This window comes from Pteropus vampyrus, unplaced genomic scaffold (genome assembly GCF_000151845.1).
Source record: "Pteropus vampyrus isolate Shadow unplaced genomic scaffold, Pvam_2.0 Scaffold45, whole genome shotgun sequence".
NCBI lineage: Eukaryota > Metazoa > Chordata > Mammalia > Chiroptera > Pteropodidae > Pteropus > Pteropus vampyrus.
The window spans coordinates 6,904,933-6,930,869 of NW_011888826.1; the positions used below are offsets into that span (position 1 = coordinate 6,904,933).

General features: G+C 39.2%; 1 protein-coding gene across 4 annotated transcripts in view; it reads left to right on the forward strand.

Moving 5' to 3' along the window:
• CHD7 (chromodomain helicase DNA binding protein 7) overlaps positions 1–25,937 on the forward strand; it is a 125,085-nt gene that overhangs the window by 41,956 nt on the left and 57,192 nt on the right. For 2 of the 4 annotated variants that reach the window (XM_011359192.2, XM_011359193.2), the window contains exons 4-6: positions 14,404–14,545; positions 21,987–22,124; positions 23,149–23,214. In XM_011359192.2, the coding sequence (XP_011357494.1) occupies positions 14,404–14,545; positions 21,987–22,124; positions 23,149–23,214 (346 nt within the window). Of the gene's footprint in view, positions 1–738; positions 1,190–14,403; positions 14,546–21,986; positions 22,125–23,148; positions 23,215–25,937 lie in introns of those variants that run through there. The other 2 variants (XM_011359194.2, XM_023530066.1) reach the window with 2 other exon arrangements.

Below are 25,937 nucleotides of genomic sequence, written 5' to 3' on the forward strand. Positions count from 1 at the left end.
ATGACCGTCTTTGTGTAGACACCTTGTGAAGGTCAGACATCTCCTGCAAGGCATGTGAAGTTGACTATTTGGGTTCTCTTTTCCTCAGTGAAATTTAGAAATGTAAAACTTGAATAACTTAGGAAAAATGCCATCTGCATTTCATATTCGTACAAGAAATTTTACCAATTTGAAATCATTAAGTTTGGATTTGTGCTTTTAATTTGACATTTTAATGTCATTTAAATCAGAAATGACCCACCCGTACTGTGTAAGATTCGTATGTTTACACTTTGATTTCGAATTTTTAGTACCCGAATCTCAGTGTTCAGTACACTTTTTCTTTTTAGAAGTGGCTTAACTATATATCATTAGTTTGAGTTCCCATTCCTGCATAGAGAAAAGAATTCCACTTCAATTTATTCTTTATGGGTTTGCTTTTGCTGATATTTTGTCACTTACCATTTTCCACGCAGGCTTCTAAGAAAATGGACGCTCTCTTCAGCAAATTGAGAATTTTTTTTCCTTCTTGAACTAAATTTTTTAGTATATCACTAAGTTGCCCCTTTTTGCTCTGTTTATTTAAAAGCTTTCCTGTTAAAGAAATATATATTTCTTGGATGAGAGACAGTGATAGATTTTACAACTGTATAGTTGGTAAAACGTTTGCTACCTTGAGTGTAGAATCACCTTCAGAAACACCAGCCACTGACTTTCAGTTCCTTTCTTTCCTACAAAGCATGGTAGACTAATTTCAATTCCTATTTGTGTCTCTTTAGCATTCTCCATCGGAGCCCTTTCTAGAGAAACCAGTGCCGGATATGACTCAGGTTAGTGGACCGAACGCTCAGCTAGTGAAGAGTGATGACTACCTGCCGTCGATAGAGCAGCAGCCACAGCAAAAGAAGAAGAAAAAGAAAAACAACCACATCGTTGCAGAGGACCCCAGTAAAAGTTTTGGTAAAGACGACTTCCCCGGTGGGGTTGACAACCCAGAACTAAATAGGAACTCACTAGACGGGTCTCAAGAAGAAAAAAAGAAAAAGAAAAGGCCGAAGGCAAAAAAAGATCCGAAGGAACCGAAAGAACCCAAGGAGAAAAAAGAGCCCAAGGAACCCAAGACCCCGAGAACCCCTAAGATCCCCAAAGAGCCAAAGGAAAAGAAAGCAAAAACCGCCACGCCCAAACCCAAGTCCAGCAAAAAGTCAAGGTAGGCCGCGCGGAAAGCCCGCCCCAGACACAGCTGGGCAGCGAGCAGCGCTCGGGTCCAGCCTGTGAACCGGGGCGGGAAGCGGGAGGGGACGCCGGCGGCTGTCATCATTGTCGGGCTTCTCTCTCTAATGACCAGACTATAAAAGCTCAGGTGTTTCTGCATTCTGAAATTTAAGACTTGATTATTATGAACCGTTGATCTGGATGGTAAATTTTAGACTTTACTGCCTAAAAATTATTTATTATTTTAAAAGCATTGTCTTGTATCTATGTGAAAATTTGTCATTTAACAGTCAGAACCAAGCTGCCAGCATCATTATTTGTAAGCATCGACTAGCGACCTCATTTTCAGTGACAGGGCAAATGAGAAAGCAGGACTATAGAAGCAGGACAGGTGACTCTTTTTCACTAAGCTTTTCAGCCCCGATTCCCAGAAGTTGAAACCGGAGAATGAATTCTCTCCACTTGGTGGAGTAAGCCTTCCAGGGGCAGCGTCGAAATCCTAGTGGGCTTCACGGGAGGAACCAAAAGGCAGTTATCCGTCAGGTGTGCATTCGAGAGTAGCATGAAGTTTGGGTTCTAGGAAATTGCCGCCCACACTCCTTACTTCCCCTCTGTGCTCCCCCCACCAACTCTCTGACCCCCCAGAAGGCATATTTACTCAGTAAGAAAAGCTGAGAGAAGACATTGAAGACTAATTTTTTTCATTTGTACTGAACATTTCTTACAACTGTTCTGAACCAATTCCAAACATCTGAATCTATTTTTCAGAATATGGCTCATGTTAAAAAATATAGTTTCCAGATGGAAGTATGGTCAGACTAGGTTAATCTGAACCTGTTTGCAAACTCCATTAGAAAACACGCTCCACCCCCGGCCCCCATAGGCGTATGCGCACATGCGCGTGTGCATGCACGTACACACACTCAGTTCTGTGACTTACTGCTCAACCTGAACTTGTCGAGCTCCCTGGCCTGTAAGGCGTTCCTGTGTGTGCGTGCACAGATGCACAAGGAGAGGAGGTTATTTCTGTGGCTTTAGAGAGATGCTGCTGCAAAGCGAAAGAACAAACTTGGATTTTCACCTTCCTGCTGAAAATATCTAAACACCCCCAAATACATTATTCTATAGTGTTTTTAAAGCCTAACTTATAGTCATTTAAAAATCTTTGCCATCAATACCTTTTTTGGTCATCAATACTTTTTATGGTGTCAGAATAACTGAATTCCATTCAATAACTCAATCTTATAGGCAACTTAATATTTGCGTTTACTTTTGAAAATTTTTCCATGTCTCACTGTGTGGTCTCAATTGAAAACCATTATTAATTTCTTCTTATGAGCACTTTTCAAAATTCACAACCCAGTATAAATTCTGTTTTCACTTATTTAAGAAATATTTCATTAAATACTTGCTATTTGTAGGTACTATGTTAAGTGTTAGGGATCTGAGCAAGGAGGACATGGTTAGAATTTCAGTCTGACTTGTGAGAGGTTTTTAAAATATGTAATTGCCTAAATCTAATTATTGTGCTTTTGGTAGGAGGAAACGTGATTATTTTGGAGAAAGACATTGAAGCAAAATCTAAAAGGAATGTATTCTTTTTTTTAAACTTTAAATTGTAAGCATCTGCATTCTAAAGAAGCCTTTGAGAATTCAGAAAATACAGTATCAAAGCTACTTTTAGCCTTAAGATGTTTGTCTTCAGTTTCTATCTCTATTTTTTGAATCTTATCACCTAGTGCTAAGAATTGATTTAAAAGAAGAAAAGAAAAAAAACCACTGTATTGTGGATCTTGTCATAAATTTCCAAGTATATTCTTTCAAGCTCTGAGTCTACATTGAACTGGCCGTATTTTTAAAAACATATTTTAGTATACCCTTACCTCCTGTAGAATACATACATTGGATGCAGATATTAAAATGCTGTAGTTAACAATGAAATTTGTTAAAATATCTCTAACAACTGTAAACAACTGTTAGGAACTTGGGGCCTCAAATCCAGTGAGTTCTGGGCACCCTCTGTCTTCTTGTTGGAGATATAGACCTGTCTTCATCCACCGGTGGAACCTTCTGCACCCATCTGCATGATCTCAGCTGCCCATCCCGAAGTTGGAGTTGTCTGTGCAGAGTATGTTTTTGGCATTGTGGAATCTTAGTGACGGCTTTGCACTAGAGACACATGCTTTTGGTAGGAGGAAGAGCATGTAATTATTTTCTCCCAAGAAGAAAGTCTAGTACCTTTTCCCCCCTTGGTTGTTTGTGACTAATATTCTCAGTCGATGCCTCCTATAGGTGATGGTTGTTTTTCTCCAGGTGGGTGGAAATACTTGAACGGAACACTTTTGTTGAATACAGAGATGTGCAAGTGACAAGGGAGCTGATGTCAAGTGACCCAGAGACTCAGGAGGCCACTCCGAGGGGGCCGCAAGAATGTGTGCCACACCTTTGTTGGCCCTGATGATTTGACCACTTGTATGGCCACTTGCTGATTTATGAAGTGTGGTCAGGACAGTCCTGAGAAGCCTTCCTGTCGCTGATGGGGGTGACCATCCAAGAATTTGGTAACTGAATAGAGATTTTCAGTAGATGCACAAACCCACCCATAGCTTTGTTGAGCCACAGGGTATCTGTCGGTCAGATAGTGTCAAATTGTGGTCTCATTGTTCTGCTAAGTCTAGAAAGGAAATAACATCCTGAAGCAAGGATAAGGAGAATGCATACAACTACATGTAAATTCTGAATAGCATAGCAGAATAATTATGTAAATTGAATATGCGGTGATGAAGGTAATAGGGGGTTTGGGTTATGTTAGTACTGGGGTTGAATTGCCATAGCAGTCTGCTTTTAAGCACTGGAATACAGCAGTGGCAATTTTGTTTTGCAAAACGTTATGTGATACCAGTTATTTCCATCCTTGAATAAGTTAACTTGATGAATTTGTTTATACAGAAAATAATTTTCCTACAGAGGGCTCAAATAGAGGGAATAAACAGAAGTGTAATGAAAAATGTAGTGTAGAACTACTCACATCTTTCCCGTTCAGCTCTGAATGCCGCATCATCGGCGAGGTTCTGCAGACAGATGTGCTGTCCTTTGAGCAGGTGGTGACGAAAGTGACCCACTGGTGGTCTGGCTCGTCTGCATTGGTCTGTGACAGGGAGAGAGCTTGCTCTGCGTCAGTCACACACTCTGGGTAATAAAGGCCGCGAGAAAAGGTAACCGTCGTCAGTGGGGTTGACTTTCCTTGTGTGCCTTTATGGTGTCCTCCTCACTACCTGTCATCCCACCTCATTCTATAAAGTGGCTGAGGTTTGGATTTGTGGCCTTTCCCAGTGAACTGGCCCTTTTGGCAGCCAAAATATAACTACATTTGTCTTGCCTATGCAGAAGGACCTAAAAGAATTTGCCAAAAGCTGTTACATAGGAAGGTAGTGAAACAAAAAGACCTTCAGCATTTCAGAAGGAGATGTATAAAATCTTAACGAGGAGACACACAGCCACATTCATTCTTTTTTCTTTTAGAAACATGTCTTTTTTTCCCTTTTCCTTTTTGTATTAAACATATTTTTTTCTGCCCATTTTTTCTTGTGCTCTCCCCAGGTGTCCTTGTAGTTTTCAAATATTGGCAGTTTATATTGAAAATCAAAGCTGAGGTATCTGTGGGCTGGAGAGGATGCCATTTTGCATGTGGAAGGATTCGTGGAGCTGAAATCTGAGGATTTACATTCTTCTTTTCAATGCATTTTCTGTCGTGTACGCATGGCCCTTGTGAAATGAGAGAGAATTTGGAGAAGTCCTATCTTCGAATGATTCTTGAAGGATTTAGTGGTCCATAGCTATATAAAGAGTGTACAGAAAGAAGGGAACTCGGCCAGGGATTGGGACTTGACCACGAAAGCTTCAGTTAAGTGAAGCCACGGAGAGAGAGCTGCTTCTGATGCTGTTTCTAGGAACACATCTTGTTCCTTGTTCTGTTTTCCACCCTCAGTATTAAAGTTAGTTGAAAACCAAAATGTTCTCTCTCAATTAAGAGTGAAGATATTTTATTTTAAACTAAAAAATGAACATACTGCTCTTATTTTTTAAAAAATAAAGCATCAACAACATGTAAATATACTGTTTGCAAACCATGCTATCTCAGTCATTAATATGTGTGTTAACTTTCTTCTGAGCAACCTAGCTTTTTAGATGTTTTCTCAGCGATGATCTAAGAGAGCAGCAGTATTTTACCCAAGAAATGTTTTTTATTCAGCCAGCAAGCCTAATGGTGGCATATTTTGGGAAACTAATACATATTTTATCGTTTACTCTTACACATGTAAAATTTATCTGTAGAGATTACACACAAAAGCAAACCGTAAACTAGTTTTGCCAATAAGTACAGAAAACCCAGGTAGTCTGATGTCTCCCATCAGGTACGAAGGTAATAAATAAAATTAAACCACAGCTTTTCTTCTTTCTAGTTTCTTGTTCATTCTTTTACTCGGATGCTATGACTTCGTGTTGACCCAAGCCTACGTAGTTGGAAAGACCGAAATAAATTTTTTGGCCACTGTGCCTGCGGAAGAGAGTATAGATTTCTTTAATGTGTGGTCACAAGATGGACTTCTGAGCCTTTTTGGTGTTGGGGAGGAATGAGGAAGGAGACGCGCTTGTGCGTTGTGCGTCTGTCCCCTGGCGCGCCCTGCCCAGTCTCCGCTTCATTAAATCCAAGCTTCAGCTCAGAGATGGGACCAGGTGCCCCCTTTTCTGCTGGTCTCAAAGGTTATCTGCTCTTTGACAAAGGGGCTGTCGGGTCAGGCCACATCGTGGCCCATCCTTGATCTGACTTGTCTTAAATGAGCTGAATGAGCGGGGACAGAGAGTTGTCAGCCGCTTTTTAGTACAGACCCTGATATCTTTGACTTCATGTGGTTTGGTCTGTACTCATTGGGGGAAGAGAATGCCTGACAACACTGACCCTTAAAAGCAAGTTCTGCTAACCCATGCTGTGTGCTAGGCTCAGGGAAGGACAGCGCTGGGACTGCTGGGAAATTTGTTTCTGCCGTCCAGCGAGGTGCCGTGGACTTGAAGGCAGTGGCCTGCTGCCTCTTTGGTTTATGTGGGAGAGGGCGATGTAGGTCCCACCTTCAGCTCTCAGTGTACCAATCCAATGAAAGTTGAGAGGTGAGGCGGCCGTGGCAGTAGGATGCTAAGGGGTATTTTTCTGGAGAAACACTCCTTTGAAGTCTCTCTTAAGTAGAATTTTAGGGCGGAGCATATGTTGCCACAGTAGACGTGGCATGATGTTAGAACCGAAAGATAAAGAGCAGAAGGAATCATAGGTTGATTTTACAATTATTATTAAAAATGTCAACATATGAAAATGCTTTTGAAAAATATGAAGTTCTGTACAAATGTAAGATTTGTCACATGCTCTATAAAGATCTTTTTGCTAGTTGTCTTCCGCCCAAAGGCCCCTTTGAGTCATTGGATGCTTGTGGAAACCACCATAAGAGCATCAGTCATCTGAAATGCCAGCCCTCACTTCAGCCACCTTTACATGTGTGGTTTAAGCTTTAAAATGCTAAGTAGGGAAATGGAAAGTGGTTTTTTTTTTCCCCCCAATATTGGAAAGATAACACCCTTGAACTTTTATTAGAATACTAATTTTATATGTAGCCCTGATTCCTGTGGGAACAGTATAATTTCATGGCAGTCCAGCTTCTACTGTTAGGGTATGTGGTGATATCTTCTCCTTCTTGGTTTTACCATTTACTTTGCTTAATTCTCCACCTGTCCACAGCACCTGATGAAAATGTGAGTAGGCAGCACGTCTCATTTGTTGTAGTGACTACCTGGCCGATCAGAAAAGACAATTATGAATGCAGGGAATAGTGTTCTGACTACCAGACTTACCATCACTTGTCTCTCTTCCTGGGTCACAGAAATGCTGTGCATAGATAAGAGTGACATCTTAGAATTTGCCATAAGCAGCCAAATAGTTTCCCTATTGTCGGCACTTGGAAGAATATACTATAGTAAAGGGGCATCAGAAGGAATACCTTTTATATCAGGTTTGTAACGTCTAACTTATTCAATTCTTCATGTTGTATAAAAGCGCCAGGCAGTGCCAGGCAGCCAAAGTGTCTAATGCGTATACGGAGCTTCTGTGATCAGATAACATATTAGCTACCTAAACTTCTTTTCCATGTTATTTTTGGCAGATCTAAATTTAATCCATAAAACTCAATAACCTTTAGATTTTCGGTAATTATTCTTGATTGCATGATGAGTCTTTTTTTTTCTTTCTCTAGAGTATGTTCAATATTAAAAATGGATTTGGCTCTTTCAGGAGAGCTTTCAACTGTACGTTCTCTTTCATTTTTTAAACATCTTTCTTTTAAAAAATGGTCAACACTGTAGAGATCCTCAGGACGGGATCCTAATGCCATTTGAAGGCACCCCAGGGATGATCCCAAGTAACAGGAGACATTCACCAGGAGTGGTTCCAGAGCCTGAAGGACACCCCAAAAGGCAGGGCCAGCGCCGGACTTCTAAAGAGCTCTCCTGGGGAGTTTCCACGCTTCGGGCCAGTCCCGGGACTCAGACGTGGGCTCTGCAGCCAGGCAGGTCGGACTCCGGTCCTAGGACCTTCTTCTGGCCTGAGCGTGTAACCTGTTTGACCGTCAGTTTTCTTCATCCTTGGGAAGTTTGATCGTAAAACGTAATGGTGTGGGGGCATGTTGAGTTTTAAGTACACATTTTAAATGAAAGCAAATTAGGTTTCTGTATCTTTTCTACTTTTCTATTCCTTTCCTGAAAATTTAGCTTAGTTACTGTACTTAGGCAGCACGTGATGCTGTAAGAGATACTTAAGGTAACCATTTAGATTATTTGTTTTAGGAGCGTTCAGTCCAGTGACTTTCAGCGAACTTAAAAAACAAATTATTAATAGTTTGTCACTGAAATCATCTTTGTTCAGAGACAAAATAGAATCTCCTCAACTTCTCTCTCTTTTCTCAACTCTTTCTCAACTTGAAGAGTAGGGTGAAGAATTTGTGGGTGGAGTTTAGGAGTTGTGGGTGGCAAGTCACCTGCTTGAAGTGAAGTGTGTGGGCGCCAGGCTGGGTTACTCAGAGCACCCAAAGGCTCCCTGTGCCCAGGACAGGAAGGCATAAAGGGCTCGGGCCACGGTTCTCGCTTCTGTGTCCCCATTCCACCCAGATGTTCTCTGCCCCAGGCTGGCTTGTGGACAGTCTCAGACCGGTTGGGCCGTGTGCCGAACGCTCCTGGGGCCTTCACCTGGGACTTCTGAGGGCTTTTGTGTGAAGCTGTTGACCCGGGGACCTGTTGTCTGTCATGTAGTTTGTTTTGTCTCTTTCCTCTTTAGTTTAATTTATCCTGTGAATTTTATGACATTCTAGTTTAGCTGTTAAGTAAATTTTAGTCTTAGGACTTCATTTAAAATTTTTATTTTGTTTTGTTGGGTTAATTTTACTTTCTGGTTTGTCATGTTTTATGTTGCCTTAATGTGAGCCTTTTAAACTTTTAGTGCTTTCCCTTGTCTCTTTTTCAGTTTGCCTCTTTATCTTTTAATTTTTTTCATCGTTTAAAAATTTAGAGCAAAATCCTATACTCTTTGAGAGGCTCGTTGCTTTCCTCTCTAGCAGCATCGAGCCCTTGACCTTAAGACCTTAATATTTATTTTGTTATGGCAGTCCAGATCTTTTAGATTTGCAACATGCACAATCATCCTATGCCATGAACATCTCTGTCACAGCTCACCCATTAGATTCATTTTCTTTTTTAAATTAAAAAGTTCTTCGAGCATACAAAATACAAGGATATGTTTCAATACCCTTTACTCATTTTCTGAAGGTTTCTAGTGTGACATTTTGGCTTGAGATCCTGAAACCAACATGATGAATGTTGATGACGCAAGCCGCAAGGTTGATCTCCCCCAGTGTGATGAGAACCTCGTAACTCGTCTCATCTGAAGGGCCTGTTGGATCGAGAACCTCCTCCTACTGTCCAGACATCTTTGCTAACCGACCGTATTCTCACCACGTCTGGTTCCACAAGAGAGTTCCTTTTCAAACTTGGATTCCTAGGCCGATGCTGATCAGTACATTCCGTTTTGTAGTAAATCAGGGCAGCTAGCTGGCCTTCTACTAAGTTCTGCCTGTTGCATAAAGCCTTGTTTTAAAAGCCTATACTGTTTCTCACCACATATAATTAGTCATCTATGTGTTGCGTCTGAGCTGGGGTGAGTTCGGCCAACCACATTTCAGGTGACGTCTGTGACTCAGCCCGTTGTGGTGGGCTCCTGCCATCGTAAGCTGATGAAATCCTTCCTGAGGCCAGATTCCTTAGAGTGTCCCTCCACCTGACAGATGTCCTCCGAATACAGAGTTTGCGTCCCCCTCATGCTGTTTCTTGTTGAGTTCTCATCATTATGCTGTGCGCTTTGATCATATTGTAGGCAGTCACAGAACTTCAGAGCTTGGTGTGGCAGAGGCGACCTAAGTGTAACTTAGCTTGGACCCTGAGCACGTACAACTGCCAACCAGCATGACCCCACTCATGATGGAATGGGAGGAAAAGGTTGGAGAAGGGACAGTGGTCCTTCAAACTGCCAGCAACATCTCCAGAAAAATGTGCTCCTTCCAAGATCATACTGGCTTGTCTAGCTTCAGGAGTGGGCGGCTCTGTATCTCTATCTCAGTAGCACCAGTAATGATAGGTGATAAGGATCAGGAAGTGAAAGAACTTTGTGAGTAGAGGGGAAGTATATAGATACAGTGGTTTTGAAAAATTGCTAAAGTTCGCTCTACTTTGTAGTACTTTAGCTCCATTTTACTGAGCTTCATGGTGGTTTAATCACAAAGATCGAATTTATGTGGGATTTTCTTAAGTAAATTAATGAGAAGAGCACTTATAGAGTAGTGTCTGGCACATAGTAAGGGCTGCATACGTTTTGTTGTTATCTCTATGACTTGTACTGTTAAGTTAAATCAGTCAGTTAACATTTATAGTAACCTACCTGGTCAGGCACTAGAAATACAGATAAATAAAACAGTCTCTCTTCTTTTTGAGCTTACAGGATAGTTGGAGAAAGACACACACAGACAGACAGACACACACACACACACACACACATACACGCGAACACAGACACACACACAGTGCTTTGGTTTTAATATTCTGGAATAACGTTACCACCAAATTTTGTGTATTTTAAATATCTCCTGTGTGGGGTACGTCAGATGTCATGTAGGTGGAGTGAGATCTTTCTGATCCAGACGGTGGTGGCCAGAAAATGCTTCTCCGAATCAGTGACGTCCAAGTGAGGTCTCGTAGACGAGTGGACTGGGGGAGGGGGAGGGGGAGGTGGAGGAGATGGGTGGGCACTTTAAGGAGTGGGTCTGCCTGCCTGCAGCATAAAGCATACAGGATTTGGAGTGTGGGAAAGTAGAAAAATAAAGGTAATGTTGCCACTTACAAAAATTGCAGAGGGCCTTGTATGCCAATGCTGAGAATCTTGTACTTTAATACATATGGGATTGGACTTTAAGCAGAAGAATGATCCAGTCAGATGTGTGTTTTAGCTGGTCATTCTGGTGGCACGTGGAGGATGGGTCTGTGGGTGATGTTTTGGTGGCAGTACCACGCCACTGAACTAGGAAATGTGGGAGGCCGAGCAGGTTCAGTAGCGGGGTGAGGACAGGCGTGATTTCTCCAGAGCTGAGGCTGTTCAGGTCCAGACTTGGGAGAGTGTTCCCTGCACACGCCTGGTCTGTCTTGGGATCCTCACTGGTAGGTCGCCGCGAGGAAGCATCACTGCAGCTGTTGGAGGTGTATCAGCATTCTGTGTCTGCGCCTGGCAGCTCAGTGGCCTCATCCTCAATATTGTAGTGTCAGTTTAAAGGATGTTTCTTTTTAATGACATTCTCTTCTCCCCAACTGGAAACGCTGCCCTCTTTGTGCATACCAGCTTTCCAAATTACAGTTTGGAAGAGGAATGTCTGCATGGCTGTGTTTTGCCTTCGACATTATTAAAGACTAGCTGTGAACTATACAGATTTAAGTAATGACTGTAAATGTTGGGGTATGTGTCCTTTCTCCAGCGGTCGGATTGTGGGTAACCCTGCTCGGGGATTATGAGGGTGACGAGGCAGTGAGGAGGCAGCTGTGATAGCTGAGGTGGGAAATGATGTTTCTGGACCGAAACAGTGGTCGTGGGCACGGAGAGGAGCAGCCTTGGGGGTGGTTGCCTGCTTGTTTGTTCTTCTAGCTGGCCTTGAGGAATGTTGAGTTTCCTTCTATTCATGTGGCTTAGATGACATGATCACGATGAAGTAGGGTCGTGTCCATAAGTCTCTGCAGTTGATTCGGCCCAAGTGGGTTCCGAGCCACAGCCAGAGAATATGTTCCCAGACATATTCCCAGAATACACTTCCAGCAGCTCGTCTTCCAGATGTGTGTGACTGTTGGCCATTTGTGTCAAGGTTTTCATCCATTATCCATCTCATTTAAACCTCTTAACGAATCTTGGAGGAAGATATAATTACTAACCTTATTTTATAGATGAGGACACAGAGGCTCAGGGAAATTAAGTGACTTATCCAGGGGCACAGAAGGACAGGTTGCAAATGGCAGAGTTGGAACATGAGCTGAGGTCTGTCTGACACAAGTCAGTGCTCTTCACCACTCTCCGTTACCCTCGTTGGTTAAAAAGAAAAATTCTAAGTTTGGCTTTTTGGGGGCAGTTTTTATATAACACTTGGTTGAAAATCCAAATTAGCTTATTGCAAAATAGCAAAGGCCATTTAATTTAAATAACTTGATCTTTTCCTCGATCGTAAGGTCTTTGGGTGACATTGAAGATTTTGTAGCTTTTTTGACTTCTTAGCCTGGTTTTGATTTGTATGTTGGTGTCATGAGAAGACATTCGTGTGGAAATGCTTAGCTGTCTCTGGGCAACATTAATAGTGCAAGGTCTAATGAGTTTAGAAATCTTTGCGTAATCAGATCTGTGATGAGTGCTTCCCTTGGCTACAGGCTTTTTGTCTAAGCATTTGGAGAGGTCCTGCCTGACTTTTAGCAGCCTTGGAGGTTCCACATAGTTCAGTCTTGGTAAGGGCAGATGGAAAATCATTAGCACTTCTTTCCTTCGCAAATTGATATTTCACGAAACCTGGGCTCTGACGGGCTTTAGGACAGTAAGCCTTTTACTCCTATAGGCCAGTTCACACAGGGTGCAGTAACCCCACTAAATTAAATTGTGTACTTCACTCGGGCGCAGAGAGGTCACCATGAAAAGCACTAGCTGCCAACTTACTTTACCTGGCAGTGATCCAACTCTGTGACAGGCCTACCTCTGATTTAAACAAATTTGAGAAATATGTAAAGTTTTGGAAGCAGTTTTGCACTGATTTGATAAAAGAAACCACAAAACACTGCAGCGCAGGTGTTGAGAATGTTTGAAAGCTGATTGAGGGAAGCAGATGGCTTTAGTCAGTGGCATCCAGCCAAAAGAGCAGGTGCTGGTCATGTGACCGCTGGTTACCAGGGTAATCTGATTGCTCTTGGCGTGCAGATGAAAGGGAAGGGGCCCAGCGTTCAGCTGTAGTATTGTATAATTTGTGGCAGTTAGAGCGGAAATAAATGCTGGAAATGGAGCCTCATAGTGGGGGAGACTTCTGTCCATGTGTAGCGTAAACACTAGGACAGTTGGATGAGGAACTGTTGTATGGATTTTTTTTAATATAAAAAATATTATTCTTTCCGTGGATCTTTTGTGGACTTAAAGTTTTTAGGACACTGCTCTCTCTCCCTCTTTTTTTAAATAACAAGAACTCTTTAAACCTAACTGCCATTTGCTATAATCTTGACTTGTAAGTTATTTCCTTATGTGGCTATTTACTATGCTAAAATGTTAACAAAAACAAGCTCTGAGTATTTAAAAATAACTAGTTTAAGATTCTCAAAGATTTTATTCATTACAAAAATATATTTTAGGTGTGTGGTAGATACTTTATTATATTAACAAATACTTCTGAGACATTTTACATGACACATGCTTTACTTAAAAGCATATAGATGTCTTGGCCTCTTCCTTTTTTAGTAGCTGAGGTTGGAAAAAATGCTGTTTGATGCATTCTGTCAGTATACTTTTCTAGAAATAGTCAAACTTTGATAAATAAACTTTTATAAGTTTTGAAATCATCTCTTTAGTTTTCAAATTTTAGGCCCTCTAGAAAGAAAATATAATCACTATTGAGGTTGTATTATTTTAAATGTTGGATAATAAATTATTATAATTGATATTAGAAAACCTTGGGGCCAGTTCGAAAATTGGAATGGAAGGTAACGCTAAGTGTACATTCTAAAAGAATGTAAAATAAGGGTTCTAAAGGTGATGGTAAACTTAAAAACTTTTTTTTTCTGTAGAGTTCATTCATGTCTTTTGACTTATGTAATACACAAGTCCTATTAACTTTTGACAGAAACATACTATGGAACATGTACTTTAATTACTGGGCTTGCTTTGCTAGATTTTTTGTTTTGGAAACCTAGTTTTTTTGGGGGGTTGGCGGGGAGGGGAGAAGCTATCGTGACTACCTCCCCTAGCATCAAAGTAAGGCTTATTTTTAATTGAAAACACAGCATTAAAATTCTGTAGAAAAGAAATTGCTATTTAATTTGTTATATTTCAAAAAGTTGTAAAATGGATAAAAACAGAGCTGGATAATATAAAAGAGGATACCTAATAGTACTGGTGAAAAAAAGACTTAATAGAAGTATTTATAACTATCTGCATGAGACACAGAAATGATCATTCTAGTTTTCCTTGAGTTTTTAAAAAACATATTGTGTACCTTAATAACTTGATAACAAAACTACTTAATGTGATTTTTTTGTTATGTCTTGGTGTATTGGTAGGAATTTTTGAATTGTCTAGATGAACAATTGTACTCTGTGGTATTAGGAGTTTTTGCATGTAATTTCTTTTTAATTAGGTCAGATATTTGCTAAAGGTCATCAATTTGCGTTTTGCCATAAAGACTTAATCAAGAGTGCCATTTAACTATAAATGGCCAACACGCATTGATTTATCAATTGTCATTGATATTTTAGGGATATTAATGTGGGAAATATAAGGCGTAGGGCATGTGGAAAACCTCATTAAAAAGTGAACACTAAGTGATCCACTTTGAATTCTAGTAATAAGAAACCTGATTCAGAAGCAAGTGCTTTGAAGAAAAAGGTCAACAAGGGAAAAACAGAAGGTTCTGAAAATTCAGACTTAGACAAAACGCCCCCACCATCTCCTCCTCCCGAAGAAGATGAGGACCCAGGTGTGCAGGTAATACCATTATTCTGATCCCAAGCCTTGGTTTCTTAGCGTGGGTAACTTTAGCTGCATATCAAGTACACTAGACCTCCCCTGTCTGGGCAACATTAATAGTGCAAGGTCTAATGAGTTTAGAAATCTTTGCGTAATCAGATCTGTGATGAGTGCTTCCCTTGGCTACAGGCTTTTTGTCTAAGCATTTGGAGAGGTCCTGCCTGACTTTTAGCAGCCTTGGAGGTTCCACATAGTTCAGTCTTGGTAAGGGCAGATGGAAAATCATTAGCACTTCTTTCCTTCGCAAATTGATATTTCACGAAACCTGGGCTCTGACGGGCTTTAGGACAGTAAGCCTTTTACTCCTATAGGCCAGTTCACACAGGGTGCAGTAACCCCACTAAATTAAATTGTGTACTTCACTCGGGCGCAGAGAGGTCACCATGAAAAGCACTAGCTGCCAACTTACTTTACCTGGCAGTGATCCAACTCTGTGACAGGCCTACCTCTGATTTAAACAAATTTGAGAAATATGTAAAGTTTTGGAAGCAGTTTTGCACTGATTTGATAAAAGAAACCACAAAACACTGCAGCGCAGGTGTTGAGAATGTTTGAAAGCTGATTGAGGGAAGCAGATGGCTTTAGTCAGTGGCATCCAGCCAAAAGAGCAGGTGCTGGTCATGTGACCGCTGGTTACCAGGGTAATCTGATTGCTCTTGGCGTGCAGATGAAAGGGAAGGGGCCCAGCGTTCAGCTGTAGTATTGTATAATTTGTGGCAGTTAGAGCGGAAATAAATGCTGGAAATGGAGCCTCATAGTGGGGGAGACTTCTGTCCATGTGTAGCGTAAACACTAGGACAGTTGGATGAGGAACTGTTGTATGGATTTTTTTTAATATAAAAAATATTATTCTTTCCGTGGATCTTTTGTGGACTTAAAGTTTTTAGGACACTGCTCTCTCTCTCTCTTTTTTTAAATAACAAGAACTCTTTAAACCTAACTGCCATTTGCTATAATCTTGACTTGTAAGTTATTTCCTTATGTGGCTATTTACTATGCTAAAATGTTAACAAAAACAAGCTCTGAGTATTTAAAAATAACTAGTTTAAGATTCTCAAAGATTTTATTCATTACAAAAATATATTTTAGGTGTGTGGTAGATACTTTATTATATTAACAAATACTTCTGAGACATTTTACATGACACATGCTTTACTTAAAAGCATATAGATGTCTTGGCCTCTTCCTTTTTTAGTAGCTGAGGTTGGAAAAAATGCTGTTTGATGCATTCTGTCAGTATACTTTTCTAGAAATAGTCAAACTTTGATAAATAAACTTTTATAAGTTTTGAAATCATCTCTTTAGTTTTCAAATTTTAGGCCCTCTAGAAAGAAAATATAATCACTATTGAGGTTGTATTATTTTAAATGTTGGATAATAAATTATTATAATTGATATTAGAAAACCTTGGGGCCAGTTCGAAAATTGGAATGGAAGGTAACGCTAAGTGTACATTCTAAAAGAATGTAAAATAAGGGTTCTAAAGGTGATGGTAAACTTAAAAACTTTTTTTTTCTGTAGAGTTCATTCATGTCTTTTGACTTATGTAATACACAAGTCCTATTAACTTTTGACAGAAACATACTATGGAACATGTACTTTAATTACTGGGCTTGCTTTGCTAGATTTTTTGTTTTGGAAACCTAGTTTTTTTGGGGGGTTGGCGGGGAGGGGAGAAGCTATCGTGACTACCTCCCCTAGCATCAAAGTAAGGCTTATTTTTAATTGAAAACACAGCATTAAAATTCTGTAGAAAAGAAATTGCTATTTAATTTGTTATATTTCAAAAAGTTGTAAAATGGATAAAAACAGAGCTGGATAATATAAAAGAGGATACCTAATAGTACTGGTGAAAAAAAGACTTAATAGAAGTATTTATAACTATCTGCATGAGACACAGAAATGATCATTCTAGTTTTCCTTGAGTTTTTAAAAAACATATTGTGTACCTTAATAACTTGATAACAAAACTACTTAATGTGATTTTTTTGTTATGTCTTGGTGTATTGGTAGGAATTTTTGAATTGTCTAGATGAACAATTGTACTCTGTGGTATTAGGAGTTTTTGCATGTAATTTCTTTTTAATTAGGTCAGATATTTGCTAAAGGTCATCAATTTGCGTTTTGCCATAAAGACTTAATCAAGAGTGCCATTTAACTATAAATGGCCAACACGCATTGATTTATCAATTGTCATTGATATTTTAGGGATATTAATGTGGGAAATATAAGGCGTAGGGCATGTGGAAAACCTCATTAAAAAGTGAACACTAAGTGATCCACTTTGAATTCTAGTAATAAGAAACCTGATTCAGAAGCAAGTGCTTTGAAGAAAAAGGTCAACAAGGGAAAAACAGAAGGTTCTGAAAATTCAGACTTAGACAAAACGCCCCCACCATCTCCTCCTCCCGAAGAAGATGAGGACCCAGGTGTGCAGGTAATACCATTATTCTGATCCCAAGCCTTGGTTTCTTAGCGTGGGTAACTTTAGCTGCATATCAAGTACACTAGACCTCCCCTGTCTTTGTTGTAGAGATGCTTTAAAGATGGCTTTATTGTTGTCTGGAACATTATATCCATAGTGATGAGAACTGGGGTGGCGGGGGAGCAGCAATGTGAAATTAAACTCCTGACTTCTCGCTTTTGCCATCTTTGACTCTGGGATAAGTAAAACTGAGAATCTTTATTTACTTATGTAAATGTATCTTTTGATTATGTACATGTTAGTATTAATATATTGTTGATATATTGGTTCAGTTAAAACTGCATTCACATATCTAATTTTCTTTGAAGTTCATTGCTTGTCAGTTCTTTTATTTTGCAGAACAAAAAAAGTCGAGATGTAATCTATAGCTTAAGATTTCTGATATCCGATGGTCATAGTTGAGATATATTCATGTAATACTAAAGTTTCTACGAATGAGTTAGTGACTTTCAGAAAGGCAATCCTGCAAAATTTTTCAGTTCTTCAGTTCAGATTCTCCTGACTTTTGCAGAATTTCACAGGGATCAGTTGAAAAACTAGCCCCTGAAATAAACATTAGGAATTTAGATTCTGGTGTGTAAAGCACACTGCCTCCACTGATTGAACTGTAAGGTAAGAGACCCTTACACGTGACCATTAAAACTTATTTCCTTGTTATGTCCCCTAGAAGCATGTCAGCGTCGTCCACAGGGACGGCTGGGAATGTAACCTCTGTGCATGACGTGTGAGTTATCAAGGAGCAGTTACTGAGGAGTCTTGCTGGAATAGGAAGCCAGCCCCAGAAGCTTTCCTGACTTTTTCTAATGGATCAGTGCTCTGAGCACTTCCTGCCTTCCCCTCTCCCAATTCACTTAAAAACTAGAAACAAAATATTTGCAGTATACAGCTCTATTTTAAAGAATTTCAAAGAGTTGTTATGCTCGTTTGTTTTTGTGTTTAGTAGAACGCCTCGATATCTGTAGTTTCATAGAATGGCCTAATCCAAGAGGACCTGACAGGGAGGAGGGAGGGGAGGGGAGGGGAGAGTAAAGGTTGGGTATGAATGAGTGCGTTTTGGTTGGTTTAGTTCTATAACTAACAAAGTGATACCTCTGGCAGTTTCGGTTAATTTTGTAATTTACTTTGATTTTACTCGGCAGTATAAAAGATATTGAGAAGGTAAGTAGATATCTTATTTTAATTGCTTAGAGAGTTTTAAACTGAAGTATTTTAATGATTTTGAATTTCATTTTTATGCTCAATGGTGTTTTTTTCTCTAATCGTGTTTGCTTAAACTAGGACTTTTATGACAATAGTATTTGGACAATATTAAGAAGATTTATTTACACAAGTCAAGAAAGTTCTGTTTCACGAATATCGCGGATTTTGGGAAGTCTATTTGTTTTAATACAGACTCAAATGGACTTTATGAAATACTAGTTTTGGAGTTTTTTTTCTTCTGCATTTCAGTTACAGAAGAATTTGAATCAATATAAACGAACATTGGTGCATCCTTTGTAATTGGCTGACACTTAAGTGTTATGGGTCCAATAGCTAATGCAGGTCGCTGCACAAGTCCATCTGATGTGGAAGGCAGGCCTCGCTTGGTGTCTCTGACACAGGAAGTAATGCCGACTGCTGTATCTTGTGTTTCTTCCTTTAGCACGGGCACAAAGGGCATAGAGCTAAACTTCTTGATTGTCGTGATGGATTTGTTTAAACTTTAGTAAATGCCATATACTTTTAATGAACTCAAAATTGTTTCACGAAGTACTACAAACAGTGAGTTTGTGGAAACACATTTCAATCTTCTCTTCAGTATACCTGCTTTCACTATAAGTAACTTTTCAAGCAATTCAAGTATAACAAGCTGACCTATGATTTTAGTGTCAGTTCAAGAGCTTTGAATTATAGTTTAAACATAATTCTTACATTTCGTTTTGATTCACAAAAATCTTTCAAATAATAATGGTTTAACGGACCGTAACAGAAGCATATCATATAATAAATAATTTTATATTGGGAAACTGTAAAAGGAACCATGATACTCAAAGTAAATGAACTCAAGATCAGTTATTATTTAGAAAGTAGACAAACCATGTGACACAGGTTTCAGAAAATTGAGTTCTCATTGTATTTGGGGGTTTTTTTTTTTTTAAACTCTTATTAAGTGACCTTGTATCCATTACTAACTAACCCCATCACTGTTGCATAGATTTATAACAAAGTTGGTATGAAGAGAAACTTCCATTATAAAAGTTATATCCACCAATATATAAATGTCTATTAAAGAAAAGCCTCCTGTTTTGTTGGAGCATTTCTTTAATGTCAAAGTGGGATTTAGTGTGAAGTGGATTTATCTTAGACTTACCCACAGGTATTTAGTTACTTATGCTGGAAGAATATTATGACAGTGTGGCCCCAAGTGTGGAAACCTGAAAAAAACACCACAGATGTATCATTACTAACACATTACTTCTTACGGTGAGATAAAGATCAGATAAAGATGAAAATATAGATCAATCCATTTCAATTTGCTTAAACTGATATATCACATGAAATGCAGATATTATGCAAATTTCAGAAAATTAAAATATTTTACTGCTAATAGCCTTTTACAAAGAAATCAACAATTGAGAAGTGAGGAACAGTGACGTGGACACAGAGCAGGAGTTATTCTACATCAGCTTTGGGAAGAGGAAGGAAGCTGTCCAAGGTAGCTGGGCCTTGCAGCCTTTCCGATTTCTCCTTGGAAAGGTGAAGCTAATTAATGATGGCTTTAATTCTACTAATTGCCTTTGGCATTAATATGTACCATGCCCTGTTCTAAATACTTGAAATGAGTTATGTGGTCTTCGCCGTCTTCTCCTGAGGTAGTCGCTGTCATTAACCCCACTCTTCGGACTAGGAAACCGAGGTTCACAGCGTGACGTGTCTGACAGCACGGCGAGCCCGGGCTCATCTGAACATGTGCACTCAGGTCCAGAGCCCGCAAGGTCGAGCTGCCCTGGGGAAGGGTCGAAGGCGACGGAGCCCCCACTGGGTCCTGCCGCCCCTTGACCTGGAATTGGTTGTTCTGGGCGAGGCTGAAGAGGGAGGGTCAGAGGAGGACCCTCTGGATCCTGTCACTACTCCGTCCGGCCCGAGCCCCTAGGAGGTCTGTTAAAAAGCTGTCGCTCCATCCACCCTGTGTCAGAAGGGTGCTTGGCGCCTCTGCAGCCATGACTGTGTTCAGGCTAAGAGCTCACAGTCTCCACAGTCCATTTGATTGTCATATTATACTGAGCGTGTACTGCGAGCTGTCTCAGATCCCTTTTTGAGAGCAGAGATGGCAAAACCTTAATTTAAACCAGTCAGTCCTGCTTTTCGAGACAAGGCTTAGACGTTAGTCGCTTCTGACATGAGCCACGTGGTGCTGTGCCTGTCCCTCCTTAGGTCTACACGATGGGTGATTGGCCTCTCTCTGCCTGACCGCTACAACTTTAAAATTCGCCAAGCTCTTTAAAAAGTTTTATTTCATGATTCTTAGCAAAAAGTACCTCTAAGTGTTAAACTTTTCTCATTCTCTTTATTTCTTCTGCGTGCTCTACGAACTCATTTATAGGTTGTAATCTTGCATTTGTCACTGATTTAAAATGTGTCATTTTAAGAGTTTTTTTTAGATTTTATCACAAACACATATTAATGAAAAGGTTATTTCCTCTCCATTTTTACTTAACTGACAAAACTAATTCTTTATCAAAAGGTCAAACAATAAATAATTATTTTGAACAAAAGGTGCAAAACCTCTCCTTGTGCTCCATTCACTCTACTTCTCAGAATTAATAACTATTAATAATTTTGTGTCTTTTCAGACTTTTTCTGTTATTGAGAACGTACACATTACACATTCATTTTTTAGCAAAATATTCATTGAGCATAAAGTAAACAAGACATACAGTCTTGAGCTTACATATTGTCTGTCCACACATACAAATAGTTACACAGGTTTTTTTTGTTATCTTAAATAGAATTACAAGCTACTTATTATTATGTGTCTTGCTTTTCATTTTATTTCACAATTTATCTTGCAGATATTCTGAACATATGTCACATAGCTTACTAGAAGTGCAATCGCTGAGCCAAAGGGTTGCCATGTTTTAAATTTTGACAGATGCAACCACACTGTCCTACAGGCATGTACTGGGTTCTACTTTGACCACTGAGGTTGGTGAGGACCCATTTTTCCAATAATCCTAGTAACACTAGCTATTATCAATCTTTTACATTTTAATTAGTGTGGTAAAAATTTTTTTAAAGTAAAATTACTTTTTGTAGTCATTCATTATAAATTCTGATTGCCAGTTCTTCATCTCTTTGGAAAATTTCAGACTGTTTCTTTTAGGGCCAAGATTAAAATGCAAACCTTCTATTAAATGCTCCTCTGAAATATTCTTGGTACCTTGGATAATATTATAATAGTTTTTATGTAGGACTTTATGATTACAAGATAATATCGATTATCTTCCAGTGCTTTCCCTTTTTTGGACTTTTGGTTATGGGTACAATTTTAAATGTGCAAAGGTAGAGGGAGTAGTGTAATGAACCCCTGTATATCCATCACCCAGCTTTAGTATTGCCTTCACTTTGGAGCGACACACTGGCTGAGTGAGGAGTAGTGTTTGTTGTTATTTCCGCTTCCCAGTTGAAGCTCAGGGAGCTGGGAGTGGCGGAGGCACAGCTGTCCCAAGAGGCTGACCAGACACCCACCCACCCACCTCCATTCCTATTATATCCGTTGCTACTTCTATCTCTTATGTGATTTACAGGCTTAAAGTTTTCAGCTTTTCCTTAAGATCAATTTTTTAAAAATATCCACCTCACCACCATTCTGAGAACTTAGAAAACGCATCAATGATTGCTTTTTAAACTCACTTTGTTGGGTTTGTGTTTTAGAAGAGACGGTCCAGCAGGCAGGTGAAGAGGAAGCGATACACCGAAGACTTGGAGTTCAAGATTTCTGATGAAGAGGCAGATGATGCAGATGCTGCTGGGAGAGACTCCCCCTCAAACACCTCGCAGTCAGAGCAGCAGGTTAGCGTCCGGTTTCCTGTGGTTCTCGTGTGCATTTGTAAAGAAGGACCAGGAATTTTTAGCTGTTCCGTTGAAGCATTCATTGAGTGGAGGTGGAGAACATTCATTTATTGTTGGCTAATGTGCTATGGGAAATGTGTTGTTTAGCAATATCTCTTAAAAATCTCTGTTCAGTGAAAAGTATTTTTCTACATGTCTGTAATATGTAATTTGACACAATTTTGGAGAATAAATGGTCTGTGTTGAGGAAGAGTCAGAGCTAGGGTGCAAGGAGGCTGAATTTACCTCTGAGAATCCAGTGCCATAGCTTCTGGGACTTTAATAAACCACTCAAGCTTGTCTCCTGCTGTTCGGCACCGTAAGAACTCCTTCATGGAATTACTGCCTTGTCATACCCAGCAGGGCACACTTTATTCTCTGTGCAATGTAAATGATGGATAAAATAGTTTGTATAAATATGAGAAGGATTGATTATTGTAAAGATCTTTTCAAAAACAATTCCCTTTTCCTACCATTACTATACTTTAGTTAACAAAGTGGTAACCCATTGAAAAGTATATTTAATGCAGTTTTGTATTTTATTTGGTAAGCTGTGCTATGTTAGATTGTTATGTAACATTTTATGTGACCTCCATAGATAAAAGCTGCCTACAATAACAGAATGATGAGTATATTTGCCCCAGGGGTATAGATGAGGAAAAGTTGGATTTTTGACTGCTCTCATGCAGAGATGATTTTCTCTTGGCAGCTGGAGTTTCTGAATGTTCTCTGGCTTTAGGGGTCCACACTAGTCCACGTAATTAAACCACATAATCGTGAAGTAATAAACAGATCTTCCTTTTTGCCTTTGTGCAGAGTGAGATATTTGTTCTTTTCAGTAGTATTTCCCACTGACGACTTTGTATCCAGTGTTTTAAAGGGTATGGCGGTAGATGCAAAAAGGGAAAAATTTTTTTTTTTTGCGTTTATAGCTTAGAATGAAATGTTTTCCATCTGGATGGATTCATTCTACTTTATTTTTTAGGAATCTGTTGATGCAGAAGGTCCAGTGGTAGAAAAAATCATGAGTAGTCGTTCAGTGAAAAAACAGGTAAGCACCATTTAGAGTGATCAAAATCTGTGGTGTATCTATGACTCTTATTTTTTGCTTTACAATTTCCTTTTAAAATTTGACTATTGGAAAACAAAACTTTAGATAATATTTCTAACCCCGTCTGATGCTTTAGCCCAATATAAATCTTTTGGATTTTCAGTCCCAAATGAAATTAAAATATATCGAACAATCAGTGCTTTATTGTACCATAAAGCACCATTTAGAGTGGACAAGAAACTCAAAAGGCTCAAAAAAAATGTCTAGGACTTCCAGGGTTATAGGGTGCCTTTTTCATAAATATTACTCATGAAAATCATAAGCATGAATTTACCTCTCATTTTCCTTAGGACGGTTCCCTTCCCTTCCCTACCTCCCCTCTGCCCCCCAGAAATGTGTCATTTTTGTGAGTAGGTGTTCTCTCTTGCTTTTCATAACATTTTTCATATACAATGAAAATATTAATATCTTTTTTTGTCAATGCAGAGGTGAAATACAGAACAATTTTCAGTGTAATTCTTGAAGATATAATATTACTTATTCTAAAAAATTATTATAAAATTCACGTTGCTCTGCAAGAGTAAGCTCTAAGTACCTGTCATTAGTCTGGTAACGTTGTCATTTGAGAGACACATATAGTCTGTGACAGAGAATTCCAGTTACACTGTATTTTCTTTTACTGATAAAGAGTCTTGGTTTCATCCCGACTATTTCCCTTCTCGCCCAATTCGAGAAAGGGCTTTATTTAGTGTGAAGAATTACAGAGACATCCAGGCGCATTTACACATTTCGGCATACAGTTTTCAGTGTCTCTGGAAGGTGGTCTCCTTCGGATAGACATGTCAGTCTTTCAGCTTAAATCCTTGTCAAACGCACAGTTCTTTCTTTTTATTTGCTTTCAAAGTGGATGGAAGTACAGCCTCATTGTTTTGACATGTGAAATAAGTTTTTTTTTTTTTTTAAAGTAAAATGTTTTTAAAATATGAGAGAGAGGAATGGAGGAATTATGGGATTTAAAGTGCGATCCCAGGCTTATCAAATAGAAAACCTTTACTGTTCAAATACTACTGTCTAGATGTGCTTGAAAATTGTATTACACCAGTAGTAAACTTTTCTCTACCTTTATTGCAATACTGTTGCTTTTCTATTATTCAAAATCATATTGAGTGTCAGGGTTTAGAGGGGGTGTGGAGTGGCTTTTGGTACTCTTCGAACATGAAGATTTCCTGTCTGATGAATTAAATGATAAAATCTCAACCAGATTTCCCACCTGTTCATCAGAAATGAGGACTGTTTAACTCATTAGAAAGGTTGCGTTTCTGTCTACTAATGACTCTAGAACTGTTAATTCGTGAATTGTAGATATATGGTAAAATTTAAATACTTGACATGCTTTAAAGACTAATCCCCTTCACTGAATTGGAGTGACTTGTTTGAGTAAATAGCGTGTGGTTTGGATGGGGTATATTAATTTTCATTCAGTTGAAAGTACTTCAGCAGACATACTCAGCAGGTTTGGGGGTTGCAAATTATAATTAGGTCTATTATTCAGAGCTACTTAGACTATGTATTATGTGGGACATTGCTTTTTCCTTCTGTTTTGTCCACTTTAGGGCTTTCTCCTCCCCTTTTTTTACTACCCTTTATAGATAAGTATCGACGGTTTAGAAATAAGTATTACCATTTACGGACAACCAGAGTTATCGTAAGAGATTAAAAATCGCTATAATTGTACATGAAGGTGGAGTACGTTGAGTTGGTGAATTTTAGGATAGAGAATATTAATGGGAAAATTTCTCTGGAAAGGAAGATATGCCTTGAGGTATGATTTAAAGTAAGGAAGAGATGTAGAGCTCATTGACTTGCTTGTAGAGTAGCAGTATTTCATAAAGGACAATAAAAAAAAAAAACCACTAGAAGGTTGTACACATTAGCAGGTCCTAACTTTTAAAATTGCTAATGTTCTTGAAGTAGTTACTTTAGTTATCAGTTTTAATAACGTTGGAGGAAAGTGTGGCAAATAGAAACAAAAGGAAATTTGAGATTTCCTGTGGATTCTGGCTATGCCTGCTGGTCTGTTTCCTGTTACTATGAATAATTGAAGAAGTGGCTGTGAAAAGGTGCCTTTATCTCCCCTGGCAGCATTATAGAAACTGGTTATGAGCTCTGAGAGCTGACCTGCACAGTGCTGACACATAGTGGGGACGCAGTTTATGATTTTCAAAGTTCGTTGACCTCATCACTGTAGCAGCCTAAGAAGGATGATCCGTTATAATGGAGTCGTGCAAACTCACATTGCTCACCTGGCAGAGCCTCCCTAATTCAGCACCTCACCTTAAATAGGGATGGCTCAGGCATCTGTGTTGTTCTAAACACAAACAAATGTGCACGAGACTAGCGGAAGAGATACATAGTTGATACTTGTATTTGCATTTCAGGTAGATTTAAGAATGAACTTTTGCATGATACAAAGATTCTTTTGTTTTCTACATTGAGTCATCATGCAGCCCTTTCTGCTTTGAGCCATCTCTCTGTCTTGGGGAACAATTCAAATTGTTTTAAAAGTGAATTCTGACTACACAATATATGTATTTTAAAGAGATTGTTTTAAATTCGAAGGTTTGTTTTAATCTTCCTTAGCTGAACTCAGTAACGAAAAAAATAGAATGTAAGGAAGGCAGAACGCTTCATCTCATTTGTTATGGTGTCCTTATTTACTCCCT